General features: G+C 44.2%; 1 protein-coding gene across 1 annotated transcript in view; it reads right to left on the bottom strand.

Annotated features, from left to right (window-relative positions):
* Positions 1-22,289, bottom strand: part of CACNA1I (calcium voltage-gated channel subunit alpha1 I) — a 208,423-nt gene that overhangs the window by 85,446 nt on the left and 100,688 nt on the right. Inside the window, exons 7-8 of the mRNA XM_048499231.1 lie at positions 20,858-21,164; positions 16,841-17,247 (exon numbers count right to left, since the gene is read on the bottom strand). Of these exons, the coding sequence (XP_048355188.1) occupies positions 16,841-17,247; positions 20,858-21,164 (714 nt within the window). The remainder of the gene's footprint in view (positions 1-16,840; positions 17,248-20,857; positions 21,165-22,289) is intronic.

Below are 22,289 nucleotides of genomic sequence, written 5' to 3'. Positions count from 1 at the left end.
ACTAAAGCAAGGACTGAAAGGCAAAGACAAATATTGATTACAGAGAATATGCCTGCAGTTTCATTCACACTGGTTTAAGTCCCATTATAACCAGTAGTGAACAAGTATCTATGGCAGACCTGGGCATTATACGGCCCACGGGCCACATCCGGCCCGCCGGATGACCCTGACTGGCCCCCCTGCTGTGCTGGGGAGCGAGGCGTCTTTGAAAGCCCCGCAGAAGCCGGTTGCCTTGGCTGCCGGCTTCTGCGGGGCTTTCGAAAGCGCCTCACCCCCCTGCCTTCTGGCCCGGCCCTCCACAATATTTTCTGTTTCTTATGCGGCCCCATGGAAAAAATAATTGCCCACTCCTGATCAATGGGATTAAGCAACATGGCATCCCAGTCCCACAGGATCACTAAAGGTCTGCTGCGCAGTGGGAGAACAGCAAGTCACTTTAGAGAAGAAATATAAGCTGCCTTCTCAAAGGCAATCTTTCCTTTTATTTCTCTCCTTACCATCTCCTGAGCCACAGAACCAGAACTCTGATCATCTCAGATGTCTCTTTTGCTTCGTAGTAGCTTGCATCAACATGAGGTTTTGAACTTTACGGAATGTTTTTCAACCTGTGCACATCAGCTTTCATACCAGTATCTCAGATGTCAAGGCAGATATTGCATTATGTTACGCTTAATAGCTGTCCTTATTCTCTTGAAAATGGGTGTGGTGGTTGAGCTGGGATTGAATTTAAAACATAGAATGTCTCAAACATGTTTATCAACTTTCATTCCAACGTCTCTATCTTTAGCAGAGATTTTTCACTGACTGTACTTTTCATGTTTCTGGGCCTGCTTGGGTGCTTTGGGGGTGGGGATGGGGGTAGGGTAAGGTGACCAGATGGTCACCTTCATGATCCGGGACGGGGAGGCGGCCGCAGGAGCGCACGGGCTTCTGGGGCTCACCATTTGCCGCCCTGTGACAGAGTGGCAAACGGCAAGCCCCAGAAGCCCATGCGCTCCTGCGGCTGGGTGCACGGGAGGCTGCCGCACTGCCTTGCGCCCCCAAGGCAGTGCAGCAGCCTCCCCAAAATCGGGACAATTTGTAGAACCCGCGGGACAAATTGTCCAAAGGCGTGACGGTCCCGCCAAAAGCGGGACAGCTGGTCAGCCTAGGGTAGGGAGGGTGGGAAATAAGTCAGGCTGTTCTTAAAAACAGAATGCCTTGAATGTGTCCTTTTGCTGTTCAGGCAGATATTTTCATTATATTTTACAACTTTCTTGGCAGAAATGAATGATGGGAATGGAAACTAAACTGGGGTTTGCCTTGAAATGCAAAAACTAGTCCTGAGCATGTACACCAAAGTTCATTGGGATTCAAAGGTCACTGGTTGAAACGTTCACAAAACACATCATATTGCATTTTGATTAGCATTTCCCTCCCCCCTGTGAACCTTGGAGCACAGTTGAGCTGCCATGCAAATTTGAATTGTAGTTCAGGATGTGTGAGTAAAACCAAGTTTAATCTTCATATTTCAGCGTTCAAACATAATTATTTTATTTATTTATTTATTTATTTATTAGATTTCAGTATCGCCCCATCCCCGAAGGGCTCTGGGCAATGTACAGCATGTAAGGAAACAATATAAGACAGTTAAAACATTAACACATTAAAAGCAGCGGTAAACCATAGTAATGAAATCCGATAATTATACAACAAGTCGCAATAAGATGGAATATAAGTGGCGTCCAGTATTCCAATGTTAGACTTCCCTCTTCCCCAAAAAGAAAAAGGGGGGAGGAATGGTAGGTCCCCTTGGATGGCAAACGGCCCAGATGTCAAGGGCCGGGGGAGGGGGCACAATCAGCGGCTGGTTTCTCCAAAGGCCCGGCGGAACAGCTCCGTCTTGCAGGCCCTGCGGAACTCGCTAAGGTCCTGCAGAGCCCGGACAGCTCGGGGGAGAGCGTTCCACCAGGCTGGGGCCAGAGCCGTGAAGGCCCTGGCACGCATGGAGGCCAGCCGCATCACCAAAGGGCCAGGGACCACTAGTAGATTGGCCTCAGTTGATCGGAGAGGCCGTACAGGGACATATGGGGTGATGCGGTCTCGAAGCTACGACGGTCCCAGGATGCGTAAGGCCTTAAATTATCATGTTTTTATTTTGTTTTTGCTGTCAAATCACATCTGACCAGAGGCGTTCCTCCCGTTGGGCAAAGTGGGCAGTTGCCCAAGGCGCCACCTTGTGGGGGGCACCAAAAATGCAGGTAGGATTTTTTTTGAATTTTCAGTGTTTTTTCTGTTTTTGGCCTGCAGGGGGCGCAGTTTTTAGGCTAGCAGCACCCAAAATTTTCAGGAGACTATCCTAATGATATCACCCAGATTTGGTGAGGTTTGGTTTAGGGAGTCAAAAGTTATGGACTCCCATAGGGAGTGTCCCCATCCCCCATGGGATGGGAGCTAATAGGAGATGGGAGCTAATGGGAGATGGGGGCTACACCTTTGAGGGTCCATAACTTTGGACCCCCTGAACCAAACTTCACCAAACCTGGGTGGTATCATCAGTAGGGGCTCATGAAGAGACTCTGAAATTTTGGTGCTGCTATCTTAATAATTGCACTCCCGACAGCAGGCACCCCTAAATTTTCCCAGATTCTCCTTTTAAATCCACCCCCTTCCTGCCAATGCTTGTTTTCTTTCTTTCATTCATTCTTTCAATGCCTAATAAAGGTTGTTGTTGTTGGGGGGGCATCAAACTCACATTTTGCCCAGGGCTCCAGTTTGCCTAGGTACACCACTGCATCTATAGGCCCCTTCCGCACACGCAAAATAATGCATTTTCGAACCACTTTCACAACTGTTTGCAAGTGGATTTTGCTATTCCGCACAGCTTCAAAGAGCACTGAAAGCAGTTTGAAAGTGCATTATTCTGCATGTGCGGAATGAGCGATAGAGAGAGAAGAGAGAAGAGTTTTGGATTTATATCCTCCGTTTCTCCTGTAGGAGACTCAAAGGGGCTTACAATCTCCTTGCCCTTCCTCCCTCACAACAACCACCCTGTGAGGCAGGTGGGGCTGAGAGAGCTCCGAAAAGCTGTGACTAGCCCAAGGTCACCCAGCTGGTGTGTGTGGGAGTGCACAGGCTAATCTGAATTCCCCAGATAAGCCTCCACAGCTCAAACGGCAGAGCAGGGAATCAAACCCAGTTCTCCTGGTGGGGTTTTCAAGGAGAGAGACAGTCAGAGGTGGTCTACCTCTGCATAGCAACGTGGTCTGCCTTTGCCTGCCTCTGCATAGCAACTTTAATATATGCTAGTCGTCTCCCATCCAAATACTAACCAGGGCCAGCCCTGTTTAGCTTCTGAGCTCCTACGATTGGGCTAGCCTAGGATATCCAGGCCAGGGCAATTATCCTGTAACAAACAGAACAATGCTGAGTGGGTAAATCAAATCAGAAGTTTTGTTTGGCTTATGAAAAGGTAGAGAGGTGGGGGAAAGAGAGACTTTAGAGTACACCTACTCAGAAAAAAAAAAGAACTAGATAAAAAGTGCTCTATTGCTGGAATTGCATTGGGTTAAGGTGAAGTACAAAATCACCCCAGAAACAATAAGAAGAAGAATTTGGATTTATACCCCACCTTTATGTCCTGTAGGAGACTCAAGGCGGCTTACAAACTCCTTTCCCTTCCTCTTCCCATAACAAACACCTTGTGAGGTGGGTGGAGCTGAGAGAGTTCTGAAAAACTGTAGCCCAAGGTAACCCAGCAGAAATGTAGGAGTGTGGAAACACATCTGGTTCATCAGATAAGCCTCTGCCACCCAGGTGGAGGACTGGGTTCCCCAAATTAGAATCCACCTGCTCTTAACCACTATACCACGCTGGCTTTCTTATATGTACACATATAAATATTACGGGGGAAAAAGTTAACCCAACAGCACTAATGATAAGATAAAATTATCCTCTAAGGTACCGCCTACACTCAAACAGCTACATTCCTTATGGGAATCACAATAATTATGTGTATGCTCTATGAGGGAAGATACAGCAAGCCCCAAATATAGCACAATAATGCTTGAAAAAATGCAGTATCCCCACAAAAGAAGTGCAGCCTTTGAGAAAGATGGCAAATAAATATATTCATTGTGCTGAGGGTCAACATAAAGGGAATGTTGAGTGACACATGATCAAATCAACCTAATTTTTTAAAAGTTAATATCAGCTATGTAAGGACTTGATTCAGTTCACGGGCATGTGAGGAAGATGGAAGATGAATTTTATTTTAAATCACCCTCCCACATGTTGCAATTATCCCTGAAATGCAAAGAGACAGGCAAAAGATTGGCTGTCTATTTTTCTCCTTTTAGGGTTAATTAAAATGTACAGAAGCACAACAGTGGTTTTGTTCAGTGACACTAGGACAGGGGTGGCCAACCTATGGCACTCCAATGTTCATGGACTGCAATTCCCATCATCCCCTGCCAGCTGGCAGGGCTGATGGGAATTGTAGTCCATGAACATCTGGAGTGCCATAGGTTGGCCATCCCTGCACTAGGATGAGTAAAGAATTAAACCCCTCTTCTCCCCATGTGAACCCCAATCTAATTCATACCCTCAAATGACTGTTATTAGTGCTTTTGTCGGAGGATCTCATTACTGTTCTCCCAGTGGTTCATCTATTTTTGACCCCCAAACCTGATTGTTTAGAAGGATTATGAGGGCAAATTTTCATTTCTCACACAGTGTTTATTTTCAAGGAACTCTCTACCACAAAGACACACATTCAAATGTGTTAAATGTGCCTATTTTCAGCACAGACCATGTCTGACCTACCTGGATTTGCATCATACAGCTAAATATAAACCTGAAGTTGCACATGCAAATTCACTCTGGTGGGGGAAAAGAAAAGCCAATACACCAATTTCAGACTAAGTTGAAAGATTATGTCAGTGATAAAGAGAAATGTAATGTGGTGCCAGAAGGGGATATAACAGTGGACTGTCCTTACTCCTGCAGATGTGTTCACTCTCTTCCTTCTTCTGTATCATAGTGAGGGATGGATGTTTTAACAGTCCTGATTCTGTCTCTTACAGAAAAGGTCACCTGTTTCTGCTCATTCTGCTTTCCTCCTTGACATGCGTTTCTCTAGACAAGTGCTAACCTGTTAATCTTTTTCTAATGGTCCATCAGTCACCCAGGGAATGGCCCTACCCAGGGAGATGGATAAGGGAGAGAGATAAGCCACAGAGGAATCTGAAAATGAGGACCAAAGGAGAAGAAACTATTTTTAATAACCCCATTATATGGAGTGGTAGAAAAGGAACAACAGAGATGAAGACTGAAAGAGAAAAAGGAACATAAGAAAAGGGGAGGAAGCCAGGAAAAAATATTAGGGTAGCGAAAGAGAAAAAAAACGGAAATAGTTCTAGCGACACACATACAGCTTGAGATAACAGATCCCAATGGAGTGAAGCAGATCATACATTGTGGCTGCCATTGCTGCTGAGATGCAAAATTAGACACAGTGAAAAAAGCTTTCTGTCTCAGGTACCATTATATATTGTCTAGAGATCCTTGGATGCTCATCCTCCAAGGGACCCTATCACCTCTAAGACTATTAAAATCATTGTAGGTTTGCCTGACTTCTCATGGAACTGATGGCTGTGACAGGAAAATAGAGGCACTTCATTCTGGAACAAATCACAATCATTCTCTCACATCCAAAAAAAATTATACAGAAAATTGGGAGAATGAACTCAACTGAATACTCATTTGTGCCCAATAACCTAAAAGCATCAGGAGACTGCCAAGTGACTATCAAAGTGCTGCAAGAAGAAGGAAAAAAGCAGCAAACAAGGAACTTGTGGCAATGATTTGCAATGATAAAAGACACTGCTTAGAGATGTAAATCTAAATACAGAATTATGGAGAAAGCTAGTTAATAGTGATTGTTGGCAGGATGACAGGGCTGTCTGTTCCCCCCTGTGTAAGATGCCATAGGGGTACAATCACTTTTTTCCTGCTATGTATCAAGGCATTTTATGACCCTTAGTACCTGCACTATAATTTGAGAGCTATGCCCCAGGCATCCTCTATAGCAGGGGTAGGGAACCTGCGGCTCTCCAGATGTTCAGGAACTACAATTCCCATCAGCCCCTACCAGCATGGCCAATAACCCCATTATATGGAGTGGTAGAAAAGGAACAACAGAGATGAAGACTGAAAGAGAAAAAGGAACATAAGAAAAGGGGAGGAAGCCAGGAAAAAATATTAGGGTAGCGAAAGAGAAAAAAAACGGAAATAGTTCTAGCGACACACATACAGCTTGAGATAACAGATCCCAATTGGCCATGCTGACAGAGGCTGATGGGAATTGTAGTTCCTGAACATCTGGAGAGCCGCAGGTTCCCTACCCCTGCTCTATAGTGTAGCATGGGGGCCTGGAATGTGTCACTTATATTACATGCTGTAGCTTCCTAAAAACATTGCCATCTCATACAGCCACTACCCTTTGTACTCAGACCAGCCCTGATTACTTGACACCATCAGTATATTAAGCAAAATCCGAACATCACAATCTATTCCAAGATTGTGATTTAAGCCTAGTGTAGACACAGAACCATTGTTTCACTATGTAGACCTGTAACAGTAGATAGCAAGAGAACTTGGAACTTAAGAAGAGTCCTTCTGGATCAGGTTTGGGGTTCGTCTCTAGTCCAGCAACCTGTCTTATACACTCATCAACCACTCTGCAGTGCCAACAACAGGGCACAGAGGCCAAGGTCTCTTTTACAGTTTTTTGTTCATTTTGCACAGGACAAATGTTAGGCTAACTGACCTGCACTTTCCTGGCTCCACCCCCCCTTCTCTTTAAGCTTATGGGATATTTTTTTTGGTGATTTTATGGTTTTCCATCTGTAGGGGGTACATTTTTAATATAGAAGCACCAGGATGGCTTTGCAGGATGGCTTTGAGAGATTCTCCTGATGAGACCACCCAAGTTTGGTGAGGTTTAGTTCAGGGGGTAAATTTTTATGGACCCCCAAAGGGGATGCTCACATCTCCCATTGTTTCTAATAGTTTCTAATGGGAGATTAGGGCTACCCCTTTGATGACCCATAAAACTGGCCCCCTGAACCAAACTTCACCAAACCTTGGTGGTCTTATTAGGAGGGTTTCCCAAAGCCACCCTGAAAGTTTGGTGCCTCTGCCTTTAAAAATACACCCCCTACAGACCCCCCCCCCGAAATTCCCCAAATTCTCCTATTGAACTGACTTGGTGGAATTGCCAATGGGGAATTTCTGGTGTGTATGCAGGGAGCACATTTTTCAAGATTTAGGCACCAAACTTTCAGAGTGGCTTCAGGAAAACCTCCTGGTAACAACACCAAGGTTTGTTGCCTCCAAAACCAAACTCCACCAAACTTTGGTGCTCTTACCAGGATGGTCTCCTGAAGCCACCCTGAAAGTTTGGTGCCTCTACCTTAAAAATTACCCTGGACAGACAGTCCCAGAAATCCCCCGCTGGCTACAATGGAGCCAAGTCAAGATCAAAGAATCTGGCAGGCTTCAGCAACTATCTATGGTGAGACATAAACTTCCATATTTGGGGAAAAGTAATTACTTTTTCCCATCATACAATTACATGGGGGTTGTGTTGTGCTTCAAACTGAACTGTGCTGGAGATTTCATTGGGAAATCTGGTGGGGGCCTTGCTCTGAGCAAGGGCCCCAAATTTGCCCCACTGCTGCTGGTGGCTCTCCTCATAGGAACCAACCAACTTATCTGTTCTATAGGCACCAAGTTTTTCTTCACTTCGTTGCCCATACCATGGGACCCCCCAACCAAACTTTGAAAAAATTGTTGCCCTGGAAACCAACCCACAGAACATAACCATATTGCTAGGGCAGGAAGAAGACTACAGTCAGCCCTGATTCAGTAATGCAGAAAGGGTAGCAGCACCCCAGACCCTACCAGAAATCCCAGAAGAGACACTCAGCAAAGGTAAGTAAGGGCAGGGGGTTCTCTGATTTGAAATTTTCTTTTCAAGCCTGTTTAAAGGGTCTCCAAGCAGCTGTGGAAGAGACCCTTTAACCACAATAGAAGTTCAGGTTATCATGTTTTTAAAGTATTTGGCTCAGGGGGTTTTGTGCAAAACCCAAAATAGGGCTTTTCTCAGGGTTTTTTTTTCAGATTCGACTTTACTGTCCTGGAGCATTCAGACTAATGGAAGAAGAAGAAGAAGAAGAAGAAGAAGAAGAAGAAGAAGAAGAAGAAGAAGAAGAAGAAGAAGAAGAAGAAGAAGAAGAAGAAGAAGAAGAAGAAGAAGAAGAAGAAGAGTTAGATTTATATCCCACCCTTTCTCAAAGGGGCTTACTCAAAGGGGCTTACAAACTCCTTTCCCTTCCCCTCCCCTCACCCTGTGAGGTAGGTGGGGCTGAGAGAGCTTAGAAGAACTGTGATTAGCCCAAGGTCACCCAGCTGGCGTGTGTTGGAGTGTACAGGCTAATTTGAATTCCCCAGATAAGCCTCCACAGCTCAGACAGCAGAGCGGGGAATCAAACTTGGTTCCTCCAGATTAAAGTACACCTGCTCTTACCCACTACACCACTGCTGCTGTAACCATTATCTCATCCAAATGGCAGCTATAAGCATATAGAATATCTGTGAATGTGGATCATCCTGCAGTCACACAGCTACCACAGGGAGGGGGGCTCTACACCCGGGGGCGCACCACTGGGGTCACGTGGGGGTGGAAAATCACCCCCACACCCCTATCTCATCTCGTCTCAGCCAGCCAGGCTACTTTTTCAGATGGCCTCGCCCAGCCAGGCTGCTTTTTCAGCCAGCTGGTCAATGCAGTTGGCTGAACTAAGGTAAGTGGGTGGGGGTGAGGCGGGGCGCTATGGTGCTCTAGGGGGGTGGGGGACTTGTGGGGCCCGGGTGCCATTTTGCCCCCCTACACCCCTGTCATCCTGTGAACAGTAATCTGTTCCATACAAATTCCATACTAAGTCATCATAATGAACAGCATTTCACAGTCACTTGTGATCATATTGATCTAAAATGAGAGGCACCAGGGTCAGTCCTACCTAGGATCCATAGCCTCTGCCCCTGTGTATGATGTAACTGTGGTTCCTCAGGGTGAGGAGCCCTGAACTGGCCCAAGGCCACTACTCTAATCTGTGCTATTTTTTCACATTTTGAAGGGCTGAGGCTTGGCACTGATAAGAACAAGCTCTGGGACTAAACCATGTTGAACCCTGGCTCAAATTAAATACTTCCCAGAGGTCCTAGTAAACACTGTTGTCTTTTAAAAAAATGCATGCTGCTCCAAAAATAACTCTGACATTATCCTGGAGTTAGAAAATTTTTGAAGAAACAATTCTTGATCTCCCACCCACATCCTCCTCTAGCTATGCGATTTCCAGATAACATATCCCTCATGCAAACCTTGTGTGTTTATAGCTTTTGAATTATTAGTAGATGATTATCCTGATTGTCTGCTGCCCTTAATCATCACCGATCAAAGCGTTACCAATTCAGCTTATTTAATATTCTTTTTCTATCCAGACTCTTCTTTTGTATGCAATTTATGGTTTTACATTGCTCTTGTCTGAGTTAGGAGACGTTTCTCTGAGACTGAGGAGCCTCCATTAGCCTTAATTAAACCAAGGTGCTAATCAACATATGGTAACCATGTTTATCTTTGAAAGGTTATGCCCACAGGATCTGATTCACAGTAGATTCTGTGCAATGAGTATGACATAGAAGTTAGTCAGTGAATGCGGGCAATTACCATTCTTCAGCAACAATGCTGAGAGAACTTTGCCATTTTCCACATGTGTGTGTTCTTTCTGCTCTGTGTAGGATTTGTAGCGCTCTTATCTAATTCAAGGCATAATTTGAAATCCCATAAAGGAATTGACCCAAAATGTGTGACTGAAATCAGTGACAGAAAAAAAACAGCTCCAAGCACTCTTTGTAGGTACATGGGTGTGCTGTAGGGTTACCAACTGCCAGGTGGGGCCTAGAGTGGGCCTGACAACGAAGATCAGTTCTCCTGGAGAAAATGACATCTTTGAAAGGCAGGTTGTACGGCATAAATTCCCAGAGTGGTACCTGTGGGTGTCATGGTTTCCATGGATACCTTTCAAAGTGCCCACCAAGTGCTTTTAGAAAGTGGATGGGGTTAGGTGGGGCTCTTGCTCAGCAGACCTTTCTGCTGTCCACTGGAGATCTGTTTGGCTGCGCAGCAGTGATGTGGTATAGATTTTTTATGGGGTGGGTTTGGGGACGGGGCCATGCCCCCACCCACCCTGGGGTGTGTGGCCACACCTCTCCAAGCTCTGCCCCCGACCTCAGTGCTTATAAAAGCAGCTCTCCAGGGCCAGGGATGGCAAACTCCCCTGCCCCCCCCCCACTGGCTGGGCTCCCAGCTGGCAGTGGGCAGTCCCTTCTGCCCTCCCCTCCAGACAGAGGCTTAGCTAGGCAAAATGGAGCCCAGTGCAAAATCTGAGTTTTGCACACACACACACACCATGGGCAGCCACTGTAATGCTGGAATACACCCCAAAACAGCATCACTTTCAAAGGTGTTTAAACTAGGGAGCCCAAATTCTCTTTTTAAATCCACCTTAAAGGGAAAATCTGGGGTCCGCAGTTAAAACAACATTGAAAGTGATGCTGTTTTGGGGTGGATTCTCCCCCACTCTGAAACAGCATCACTTTCAACGTTTAAACTGGGGACCTCAGATTCTGCCTTTAAATCCATGCTGAAGAGGATGGATTTAAAAGGAGAATCTAGGGAAATTTGGGGGATGCCTGCTGTCAGGGGTGCAATTATTATGCTAGCTGCACCAAACTTTCAGGGTATTTTAGGAGACTCTCCTGATGATACCACCCAGGTTTGGTGAAGTTTGGCTCAGGGGGTCCAAAGTTATGGACCCTCAAAGGTGCAGCCCCCATCTCCTATTAGCTCCCATTGGAAACAATGGGGGATGGGTGCACCCCCTTTGGGAGTCCATAACTTTGGACCCCCTGAGCCAAACCTCACCAAACCTGGGTGGTATCATCAGGAGAGTCTCCCAACAAATCCCTGAAAGTTTGGTGCTGCTATCCTAAAAACTGGGCCCCCTGCAGGCCAAAAACAAGAAAAACACTAAAAATACAAAAAAGCACAAACAGGAAGGCCTTTTTGTAATGGGGGGGTTGAACCTGGGAACTCCCCCAGCCTATGTCCTTGCTGTGCAGATTAAAATGACATTGTTTCAACAACAGTTCCTCCCATGATGTTTTTAAATTTCTCACTCCATTTTCCCAGGGTATTTTAAAAATTACCCCTCATATTCACATTGCTTTGACTTCTTGTGTCTGGTTGGCTCCACCTTCTGCAGCAGCCATTTTGTCACTGTGCCCACCAGCCTGTGTCAGAATTCTAAAGGTGCCTATAAGCTTTAAAAGGTTGGGCACCACCTTTTTGCTCTCTTCTGCCCAGTCACCACTCCCAATCTCCAAGAATTTTCCAAACTGAAGATAGCAACCCTAGGGTGCATTCTGAAATGTAATATCCTTGCAGAAGAAATATAGATGGTTTTGATGATTCTGAGAATAGCATCATCACATGCAAAGATTTCTCTTGTGACTGATCTAGAACCACAATTTCCAAAAGATCATTTCCCTCATTTTCATGCCACATGAGTGAATTCATAATATAATAACTATGTCTGGCCAAAAACTACACAAAGACCATTCATTACCACTTGTCTAGAAATCAAGAGAAGAATCTCTAGCCTCTGTAGATTACATATGAGGCCAACCATAGGTTGCACTGTGCAGTGTTACACAGACAAGGTGCCTTTTTGCACTCCTCCCCATCAAATTCTGAGCATGGGTGTGCTTTGTTTATCTTTTGTTTTCATATAAAAATGTCCAGATCATAAACCATGTGAATATGTATCAACAAATAAGGCTAATCAGGCTGCTTTGTGGGAAAGCAGACGTGCCTTTTAATAAATAATCTCACATGAACTGCAAATTCTTTGTATCATGCATTGTAATTGCTAATTCAGAAATATAATTATTTTCCAAGGAGTCATAATGTATAACGTTCATTAAAATGACCAGATTATTAACTTTCTGTAGATTCCCTTCATCAAGGTGGGGCTACTCTGGGACTAAATCATGCAGAAGAACACAACTAATTTGCATGAAATAATTGCCTGTTATTAACACAAGTTGCAAATTGTTTTCATGAACTTTGTTAAGGCCAAACTACTGATGTTCATTTTTAACTGTCTGATGTGGAAGAAGTTGAATCAGTCACCGAAAGAACTTAAACTAAAATTCCCAAAGGAGAGCAAAAGCAATGGATTAGTAAATTTTTTCACTTGCTTCATTGCTTAGATTATAAGGCTGTTTGCAGCTCTGTTCTTTTTAACAAAATACTGTTGAAGCAGTTTATCAACAACAATATCAACAACAAAACAACAAGACAGCCTCTGTGGAGCCTGGCTGTGTGGATGGAGCCCAGATTCACTGATCCTAAAGTTGCTGCCTGCATCTGTGGCCAGCATCTTCAGAGGTGTATCACAGAGGGAAGTGTGTGTGTAACAGACTTCCCTCTGTTACACTCTGAAGATGCCAGCCACAGATGCAGGCGAAACGTTAGGAACAAGATCCACTAGACCACAGCCACACAGCCTGGAAAACCCACCAGAACCAGTTGAATCCAGCCATGAAAGCCTTTGACAATACATAAAACAACAAGAATTACTACTAGTCTCATTCCTTTGTATACTGACCATCTTGTTTTCAGTTTATCTTTACAACCACAAGACATGGCAACATACTCTTAAAACCAAAATGGGGGCTGGAATTGTCAACATGCCAGCATGAGTTTCAGAGTCATACAAGACTTGGAGACTATAGGCCACCCACCCACATGATATTACAGTAAATAGACAAGACTCTTGGGTGGCAGTGTTGTAAAAAAAACCCCTTGGGCTTGACAGTTGAGCCCTAACACAGATGTTTATTTTATTTTATCAAATTTTATTTTATTAAATTTCTATACTACCTCTTCCCTTTCAGGCTCTTAGGCTACAAACCCACTCAGTGTTAGAAGGAGGAAACTTGTAACTGAGTATTACAGGTTGAAGGTTTGACAATGATAAGATCCACATTTACCTCCAGATCAACAACTGCTTTCAGTGCCTCAACCCATTCTTCCACAGATACTAACAGACAGGTTCTGGCCTCTCTGTAGCTTGAGGGGATGAAAGGGTTCCTTGGCGGATTCCGGTGTGTGGTGGCGGATTCCGGTGTGTGGTGTGTGGATGGTAAAAACGCCATTGTGGAGGAGGACTTTGCACAGCTGCCACTGCTGGAGCGAAGTGGCAATGGCCTATTTCTCCCACAATGGCTTTTTTGTGACTCGCTAAATGAGCAAGTTTATTCAAAAACAGCGGTGTTCGCCAGGTGCTGAGCGAACAGCACCGGGTGGAAGCTGCCGTTTTTCGGCACACCGCTTTTTTTTTACTTCCTTCCTCTTCCTTGTGTAGCTCTGTGGGGGCGAGGGGACATGCCTCCTGGCCCCTGACCCCCGACGTGTCGCTATGGCCATGGGAGCATGTCCCCTCGTCTCTGCAGAGCTACTACAGGAAAGAGGAAGCAAGTTTTAAAAAGTGGTGCACCTCTCTCTGGAGGTGCCACCGTGGGCAGCAGCGGCTCTGGGGCCACTTGCACAGAAGTGTGCGAACGGCCTCAGGGTGTCATGTACACCAGTGCTCTGCCGCTTCCCAGGCCCATCCGGAATCCGCCCTTGACTGTCCTGCTAATGTAGGATTCACCTTGTTTTTCTATACTTCTGAAAAATCAGACAATACTTGTGTAACCCATGCCCTTTTAACATAGGATTTTTGGAATGTTTAGCCTTCAGGGAACAAGAGCTTACTGAGCATTTGCAGTTGATAAGTTTGCTCATGTACTACCAACAACAAGAGCCCCACCCTGCTTAGTCAATCCAGACTGCAGCAGGAGAAAGAAGGTCCACTGCTTGACGGATGGAAGTTCTTTAGAGGCACGTGGTAGGCCCAAGAAGGGAGAAATGGTATATTAGAATTTCCCCTAATGTAACAAAAGGATTTATCAGGCTGTCAGTCAATCCGGCTTGCAGCAGAAGAAAGAAGGCCCAGGGCTTGACTGAGGGAATTGGTTATTTCCTTACAGGCCCAAGTTAGAGAAAGACCTGCAGCAGCCACAGCTACCACAGAAGAGCAGATGGGGAAAAGCAGCCCTGCACGTACAATTAATATTTTGGACTCCCCTCCCCTTTTTATTACTAGACATCTGTTACTGTTCTGAGTGCCTTTCCTTAAGGGCACTGAAGATTCTGTATATTTGAGTTGTGTTATATTAATAGTCACTATGATTTGGTTTTAATTGTTGTAAAGTTGTTGTGTTCATATTAAATGTTTGTTATTCTGTTGAAGCATTTTCACATTTGTTTAGCAAGCCACAAGGTGCTGTCATTTTATTGATTTTAAATTTCCCCCCAAACCGCTAATAGAAATTTATGTAGCCAGGGATCTGCTAGGTTACACTTGCATGTCTCCTAAGCTGAAGAGGCTGACAAACTGATGGATTTGATTTGAGCTGTGGGGTGAAGAGCCTGTGCTGTTTCCAGAGGATTGTACTAGACTAAACCAAGTAGACTATGGATACTGTTAGCTAATGAAAAGAAAAATGAGACAGGAAGAGAGAAGATAGTGGGAATCAAGGGGAGCAGGTGACACAGAGCGGGGGGTGGGGGGAGTAATTAAGTGATCTGCTGGATGAAGTACATAAAGAGTAGGGCAAGAGGTGGACTATGAAAGAGAAAAAGCTAGAGAAGAGGACAACAAGAAAGGGATGGGATGGAAGTAAAACCTGAAATAATTCACTGCAGGATCCCAACAATCCCATCACCAGTTCAACTGCAGGATAATTGGATAAACATAGTAATGGTTAACTGCTTGATTGGCTCACATCGTATATTCATATGTGTTGGTTCCTCTGGCCCCTTTACTTGCCTGTGGCCTCATGCAGTGCCTTCCAGTGGAATTTTCTTTTTGTACAAACTTTAACACACAAAGCTTTCCAGAGTTGTGCACAAAAAATAGAAGTGTGGGTCCGTGAGTGCATGCATGCTGTCAAGTCATAGCTGACTTACAGCGAACCTGTAGGGTTTTCAAGGCAAGAGACGTTGCCTGCCTCCACTTGGGCTGAGAATGTTCAAAGAACTGTGACTGGACCAAGGTCACTCAGCAGGCTTCATGTGGAGGAGTGGGGAATCTAACCCAATTCTCCAGGTTAGAGTCCAGCACATTTAACCAGCACACCATGCTGGCTCTCTGAAATAGCAATAGAATCAATGGCGTACATAGGCAAACTGGAGCCCTGGGCAGCCACCCTCCCCCACCATAACCAAACAATGATTTTTTCCACCAGGTTGTTTCAAAGTCACCATCACATTATAGAACATGCCCCAAATCACAAATCTGAACACAGCAATGGGCCATGCCACACAGCAGAAATATTTTTTTGAAAACAATTTCAAAATGTTTTATTACTGCTATGAAAACATTTTATGGTGTTGTATCCAGTCCCCCCAATTGAGGGAAACAGCATCACTTTCAATGTTATTTAAACTGGGGACCCCAGATTCTCCTTTTAAGGTGGATTTAAAAGGAGAATTTGGGCTCCCTAGTTTAAGTGATGCTGGAATCCACCCCCAAACAGCATCATTTTCAATGGTGTTTAAACTAGGAAGCCCAGATTCTCCTTTTAAATCCATCTTAAAGGGAGAATCTGGGGCCCCCAGTTTAAACAACATTGAAAGTGATGTTATTTTGGGGTTGATTCCCCCCCCCAAAACAGCATCACTTTCAATATTTAAACTGGGGACCTCAGATTCTCCCTTCAAATCCATGCAGAAGGAGGTGGATTTAATATTAATAATAATAACCTTTATTAGGCATTGGGAGAATAAAAGAAAGAAAGAAAGAAAACAAGCATTGGCAAGAAGGGGGTGGATTTAAAAGGAGAATCTAGGGAAATTTAGGGGATGCCTGCTGTCAGGGGTGCAATTATTAAGATAGCAGCACCAAAATTTCAGAGTATCTTCACGAGCCCATATTGATGATACCACCCAGGTTTGGTGAGGTTTCGTTCAGGGGGTCCAAAGTTATGGACCCTCAAAGGTGTAGCCCCCGTCTCCTATTAGCTCCCATTGGAAACAATGGGGGATGGGGCACTCCCTTTGGGAGTCCATAACTTTGGACTCCCTACACCAAACCTCACCAAACCTGGGTGATATCATCAGGAGAGTCTTCTGAAAAATGCCTGAAATTTTGGTGCTGCTATCCTAAAAACTGCGCCCCCTGCAGGCCAAAAACGGAAAACACTGAAAATGCAAAAAAATCCCACAAACGAACCTGCATTTTTGGCGCCCATCACAAGGGGGCGCCCTGGGCAACTGCCCACTTTGCCCAATGGGAGGAACACTTCTGAATAGAATGGGTAAATTGTGACAACTATGCAAAGGCAAGTGGTAGATTCAAGTGAACATCTTTGTAACCATCTGAACCTGCCATCTCAAATTTAGTTGCGTCTTGGCCACGTCCTATTAGTTGCGTTTAGTTGCGTTCTATTAGCTCCCAGGAATACCAAATTTTTTGGAGACGTACCAAACAGTTACGTAACATTCAGTTCTATAGAAGGTATCCTTACAGTCTCATCGTGATGAAGTATTTCTACCCATCTTAAGCTGCTGCACCACCACCACCACCACCACCACCAGCACCACCACTGCTGTCCACAGTCTAATTACCTGTTCATGGTGCTCAATACCCATGCTGATGGTGTTCACAAGGATGGCGATCATGATCCCACGGTTGAAGTACTTGCTTTCCACAATTCCCCTCAGCTTGAACCTCACTTCTTGCCACACATAACCACAATGTGTCAGTTGTCTGCCTTCTTCTCCATCTTCCTCTTCCTTCTCCAGGTCTGCAGCCCCCTCACTTCCCTTCCTCCCATCTCCATCTTCATCACTGGCTTCCCCTCCTTCCTCCTGATCTGAATCGGCACTATCCAGCACAGAAAGTCTTCGGGCTGCTTCCTGTTGGGTCTTGTGACAGCTTGGACAATTGCTGGGATCAGAGGTCACTGACATGGCAATAGGCTGACCAAGAGTTGGTGGCATGTAATCAACAGAATTGTGTTTCCGGCAACGCCCTACATAATACACGGAAGAAGCAAATTTAAATGGAAATAAAAATGCATTTAAAAATTTTAAGAACAGTTTTACTTCTCAGTGCTAAATTAAGCAAAGCATCTCCTCAACTGGGTTGCTGGCCATTTTAAGAGGGCAGAAAATTAAACACTGGAACTGCCTGCCAAGGGAAGTGTTAAGCTCATCATCACTGAGAGACTTTAAACAGAGATTGTTTGTCTCTCAGAGACACGCTCTACTTCAGCCACAATAGCTTGGACTCAATTATGTCTGGTTACATAGCAGAGACAGAACAGTTTTCCATATTGCTGAAATCATTAAGTAAGGGGCCATGGCCAGTATTATCCAAGAGGTTAAAAATACCAAAGATGCTTCCTTTTTCTGAAAAAAAAAAAACTATGACACCCTATTTATGTGAAGAAATGTTTCCAAAATACATTTTTGGAGGGAGTGGAGATACTGAAGAAATGGTGCTTGCCATGTGGTCATTAGGTTTATTTGGTTTTTATTCAACTGTTTCTGCTGTCAACATTTCTTTCTCTTTTTTGTTAGCTCTTGTTCCTAATGGGTTTGTAGAACTGACACAGATATTAAAAGAAAGGGCAACAAAAATCTGATATAGGGCGATTCCCCACTGGAAATTAAATATAGTTAAAACCAAGTTTAAAAACAAACTGCACCTTTTCATTGGGGTTTCAACCTCCCCATTGCAGCATTTATTCAGCGAAGACATGTAGGACTATTTCGGGTTCCAGAAATGCAGCAATCCCCACAACAAATTGATCTCCATTTTTTGCCTCTCCTGATTGGCTGGCATTCTATGTTGTGGCGGGTCCTTCCCCCACACCGGCAAAAAACGTGATCACGTCATGATGCGATCACATCATGACGTTAGAATGGTAACACGTCCACCCCTGCTTTCTGATTGGTTATCGTTTTCCCTTTTTAACGTGTTTTCATGTTCTCGCGAGACCTAACATTTTCTCGTGTTCTCGCATTTTAGTCAGCAGCTACTTTTTAAAAGTTTTCCTTTACGGCTGAATAAACAGGTTTTTGCTGGTTTGGAAGGGTGGATGGCTAATAGTTTAAGCGGCTGCTCAATCTCCTATGGCAACGGTTTACTGATTCATGTGTCCTTGTCTGCTTACACATGCGCTGTCTGACCCCAAAGGTGAAAACGAACCAGGAAATGTTGCACGTGCATCGCTCAGCACGCGCCGATCACTGCATTACATCACACCGATCACTTAGCATTTACATCACGCTCCACGGCAGGAATTTTAATTAAAGATTAGTCCCCCATTCCTCCCCTCAAGACTGGGAAAACCATGGTAAAAGAAAAAGTTGTACTTCCAAGCAGGTACAGCCAGGACGTGGAATAAGGGGGGTGGGGTGGTAAGAAACTCTTTTTGTCACTCAAGGAATGGGGAGGCATTCCTGAAACCTGTTTTTTTCACGTAAGTACCATGCGATTAATTGCCAGTGGGGAATTGACCGTAGTAAAATAGTTCACAAAGCCCTCTCATTACAACTGAAATTAATTCCAGTTAAACTCACTGAAGAGCACAGAATTCTGTCTTGTGCTAAATCCTAAAGGTATTTTGGTGCTAGCAGAGGTATATCCTGTACTGTTTTGTGGCTCTAAAGGCCACTTCACAGATGTCTCTGGAACATACACCTGAGATGGTTTATGTATACCTCTTGAGTTCATAATTTCATGTACACACCATTATGACTTTCAACGCCATCAATATTCTTTGCAGAGTTTGCAAAAGTACTCGGCAAGTTTCCTTCTAAAAAGGTGGACATGAGGTCAGAAAGGCAGTGGTTATAGTAAAAGAAATAATCACTCACAGGTGATAAATTGCTCTTATCATTCAAAAGGCTGAGTTTGCTGGTGTGGCAGAAAAATGCTATTTCTTTTCTTTCCTTGCAGAATTCATCTTGATGGAAAGTTAAGCACTCCAAGGTAGGGTTTTTTATGTCACTATTTTCAGACTACGACTACATGGCCAAACACAATGTGTATTTACAATCTGAATTCCTTACCCGACTTAATAATATCTGTTCTACCTTGGTGCATTTCCTTCAGAAAGAGTAGACAGTCTGGTAAATACCGCAGCAAGGAAGAACCAAGACAACAACAGTGGGAGATGTATCCTAACAGCGGCAGGAAGGGCCCAATGTAAAAAGAATGGATGGGTAAGCAAAAAGCAGTAGCCCTGCCCACTGGAATGCTGGGATCACCTCTCTTGCTTCAGAGTGCGTAGGCAGGACGTGAGCCAGGACTCTCCTTTAGTTGGCATGATTGCGGGATTTGGGAGAGGAAAACTCAGTTATTCTAGGACTGGACAAGATGCAGGACAGAGAGGTTAGCTAAGAAGGAGCTGCCAGGCTCAGGAGTTCAAAAAACCTCTAAATGTGTGGACATTGGTTTACCATTTTACCTAGTGCACAAAAATGCCAAAGACTCAACTCTACCCAAGCCAACTGGGCCATTTATAAAAAGCACTATTGATTACTGCAATCTTTTGGATATCCTCTAGAATAATTTACATGATCATAGGGTCAGTTTGCAGTTCACATTTTTTAAAAAAATTGTTTCATTTACATCCATCTTTCTCCCCAATGAGGACCCAAGCAGCTAACATTGTACTAATTGCCAGTTAGTATCTTTCCTCTGAACAATTATAAGGTCTTTTGTAAAGAAGTTTTTATTCCAGTAGGTTCTATTTACTAACAGGCAATCAGAACTCTGACATTCTAGAGTCAGTTTTGACTTTTTTTTATCAACAATCATTCTGGTAAACAATATGAAACAGCTGTGCTGACGCTCGTCTTCTACATATACTCATTAAAAATTTTCTCTGTTTTGTTAAAAGTTTCAAATCATAAGGAGGGAGGCCTGAAGATAAAACATAACTAAAATCTAAAAGGAGAAGTTGTCCGTCAGCATCTGGTCAGCTCAGCGACCGGAAGTGGAACCAAGCAGCTAACATGGTTCACCCATACTTCATTTTAGCTTAAGAATATTACTGTGATATAGATTAGTCTGAAGTAGGTGACTGACTCAATATCTTCTGCCCCTTCAACAACTAAAATGCGTCTCCTATTCTGATTTTGCCAGTATGGGCTTCCACCACTCAGAAATGATGGATTAAACTCAGTTTCAATGGCCAGTAAAATCTTCCTCTTACTTATAAAAGCCCATTTAGGTTCCACAAAAGTGTGTCTATTTTGCCAACCTCACATTCCATTAATGCAATTCTGTCTTCCAAAATGTTCTGCTTTTTAAAACTTGGGGACCTGAATGCTTCTATCCTAAATCAAAGGTCCCATATGGCTTGTCAAGGCCGCCACTATCAGATAAATTATTTACATTTATTTACTGATAATTGTATACCACCTTTCCATCAACAGCCTTGAACAATACAGACTATCCTCCATACAGTTATTTCATTTTGTCATCGTCTGCTCTGTTTGCTATATAAATATCTCCCATTACTATTACTACAGGTCATGTTTTAATCATCCTGGTATTCAGAGATGTTCTTATTGATATCCATTTTTTTTTGCTTCCACTACCATCCACATTCTTCTCACAGATCTTACTGTATTGCCTCTGATTTTTCCTACTCATCCTCCGCTTGACAGTAGTTGGTGGTGTTCGGCCTAGGCGTCGATCCTGCAGGCTGTTGTAGAAGCCAAGAGTACGGCGCTTGGCTTTGCGCACAATATGGCAGACGTACTGGAAGATCTCCTCATAGCAGTCTCCTGGTTCCATGTAGCTGGCGACAGTGCTAGAGGACAGGTACCGTGCTCTTTGCTCTTGCATCAGCTGGTGCTCCCGCTGCTTTGTCTCTGAAAACTGCGTGGCAATGACCACCAGGCATAGGTTGATCATAAAGAATGAGCCCACCTACGTATCAGTGGAGAAAAGCGGAAGAGGAAACAATTAAAAGACAAGAAGGGAAAGAAGGAGATACAGCTGAAATTCTGCTTCATCTGGTAAGGTATCTATTACCAATGTTTAAAAACAACTTTGATTTTAATACAAGCCTCCTGAGGTAAATTTTCAATTGCATTTCATTGGGAGGGATACTGGAGGTTTATTTTTGGCTGTGCCACATGTCAGATTATGTAATTTTAAGTAAGACACTTTTTGGCAAAAAACTATAAAGGATGACACAACTGGTTTGGTTTAGTTTCTTGCATTGCTCTTCTATAACCATCCCAACACACACACAGTTTAAGAAGTGCTTCAAGACATATCTGTTTTCACACATCTTTTCCAATTAATTGAAGTGTTTTAAGTTGGAATCTTTCTTTCTTCATTGTCTTTCTTTTACTGCCTTTCAGCTTTCTCTTTGTCTCATGTGTCTATTCATTTAGTGTGTGAGCCTGAAGGCAAAGCTCTGTTGTTCTTATTCTATGTTCTTTTAAAATTCTTTAGTTTCTTTTTTTATAGTTCAATCCTATCTCTACTCACAAGTAAGTCCCATTAATTTCTGTCAGGCTTACTTCCAAGCATATACATACTATTGCAGCCTGTCCAAAGGGGTGAGGGGTGAATCCACTCTTTGGAGTGGTGTGCCACTGTGCTGGTGGTTTTGCCCTTCCCGGGGCACTTACCCAGTGGAGGGGCAATTCTGCCAGCATATGGTGGCAGCTGCCCCTCGGCACTGCTTCGCCATCATCCCAAGGCCCCTGCTGCCACTGATTGCATAGAGGAGGCAGGACAGTGGCATGGCCCACCTGGTATTACACTGGTGGGCCCTACTTCAGACTTAAGCCCCCAGAAATGTGGCATAAGTCTGTTGATGCCCATAGAGACTTCTTGGTGGTGTAGAGGTTTATTCACTTTGTGAGCTTCCCCACACTGCTGGAAGCCTCAATGGGAGTGGCGAGGCAGCACTGCATCAGTGCCGTGACCTGCCACCTCTGGTGTAGATGGGGCTGCCCAGCTTTCAAAGCTATTCTAAATCTGGTCTCCCTTTATCAGCTATCGCCCTTTAGAATCATTATGTTTCCTTGGGTGAGGGGG

This window comes from Sphaerodactylus townsendi, linkage group LG06 (genome assembly GCF_021028975.2).
Source record: "Sphaerodactylus townsendi isolate TG3544 linkage group LG06, MPM_Stown_v2.3, whole genome shotgun sequence".
NCBI classification, from domain to species: Eukaryota; Metazoa; Chordata; class Lepidosauria; order Squamata; family Sphaerodactylidae; genus Sphaerodactylus; species Sphaerodactylus townsendi.
The sequence above is the reverse complement of the archived record's forward strand: the minus strand, read 5'-3'. Positions and strand labels throughout refer to the sequence as shown.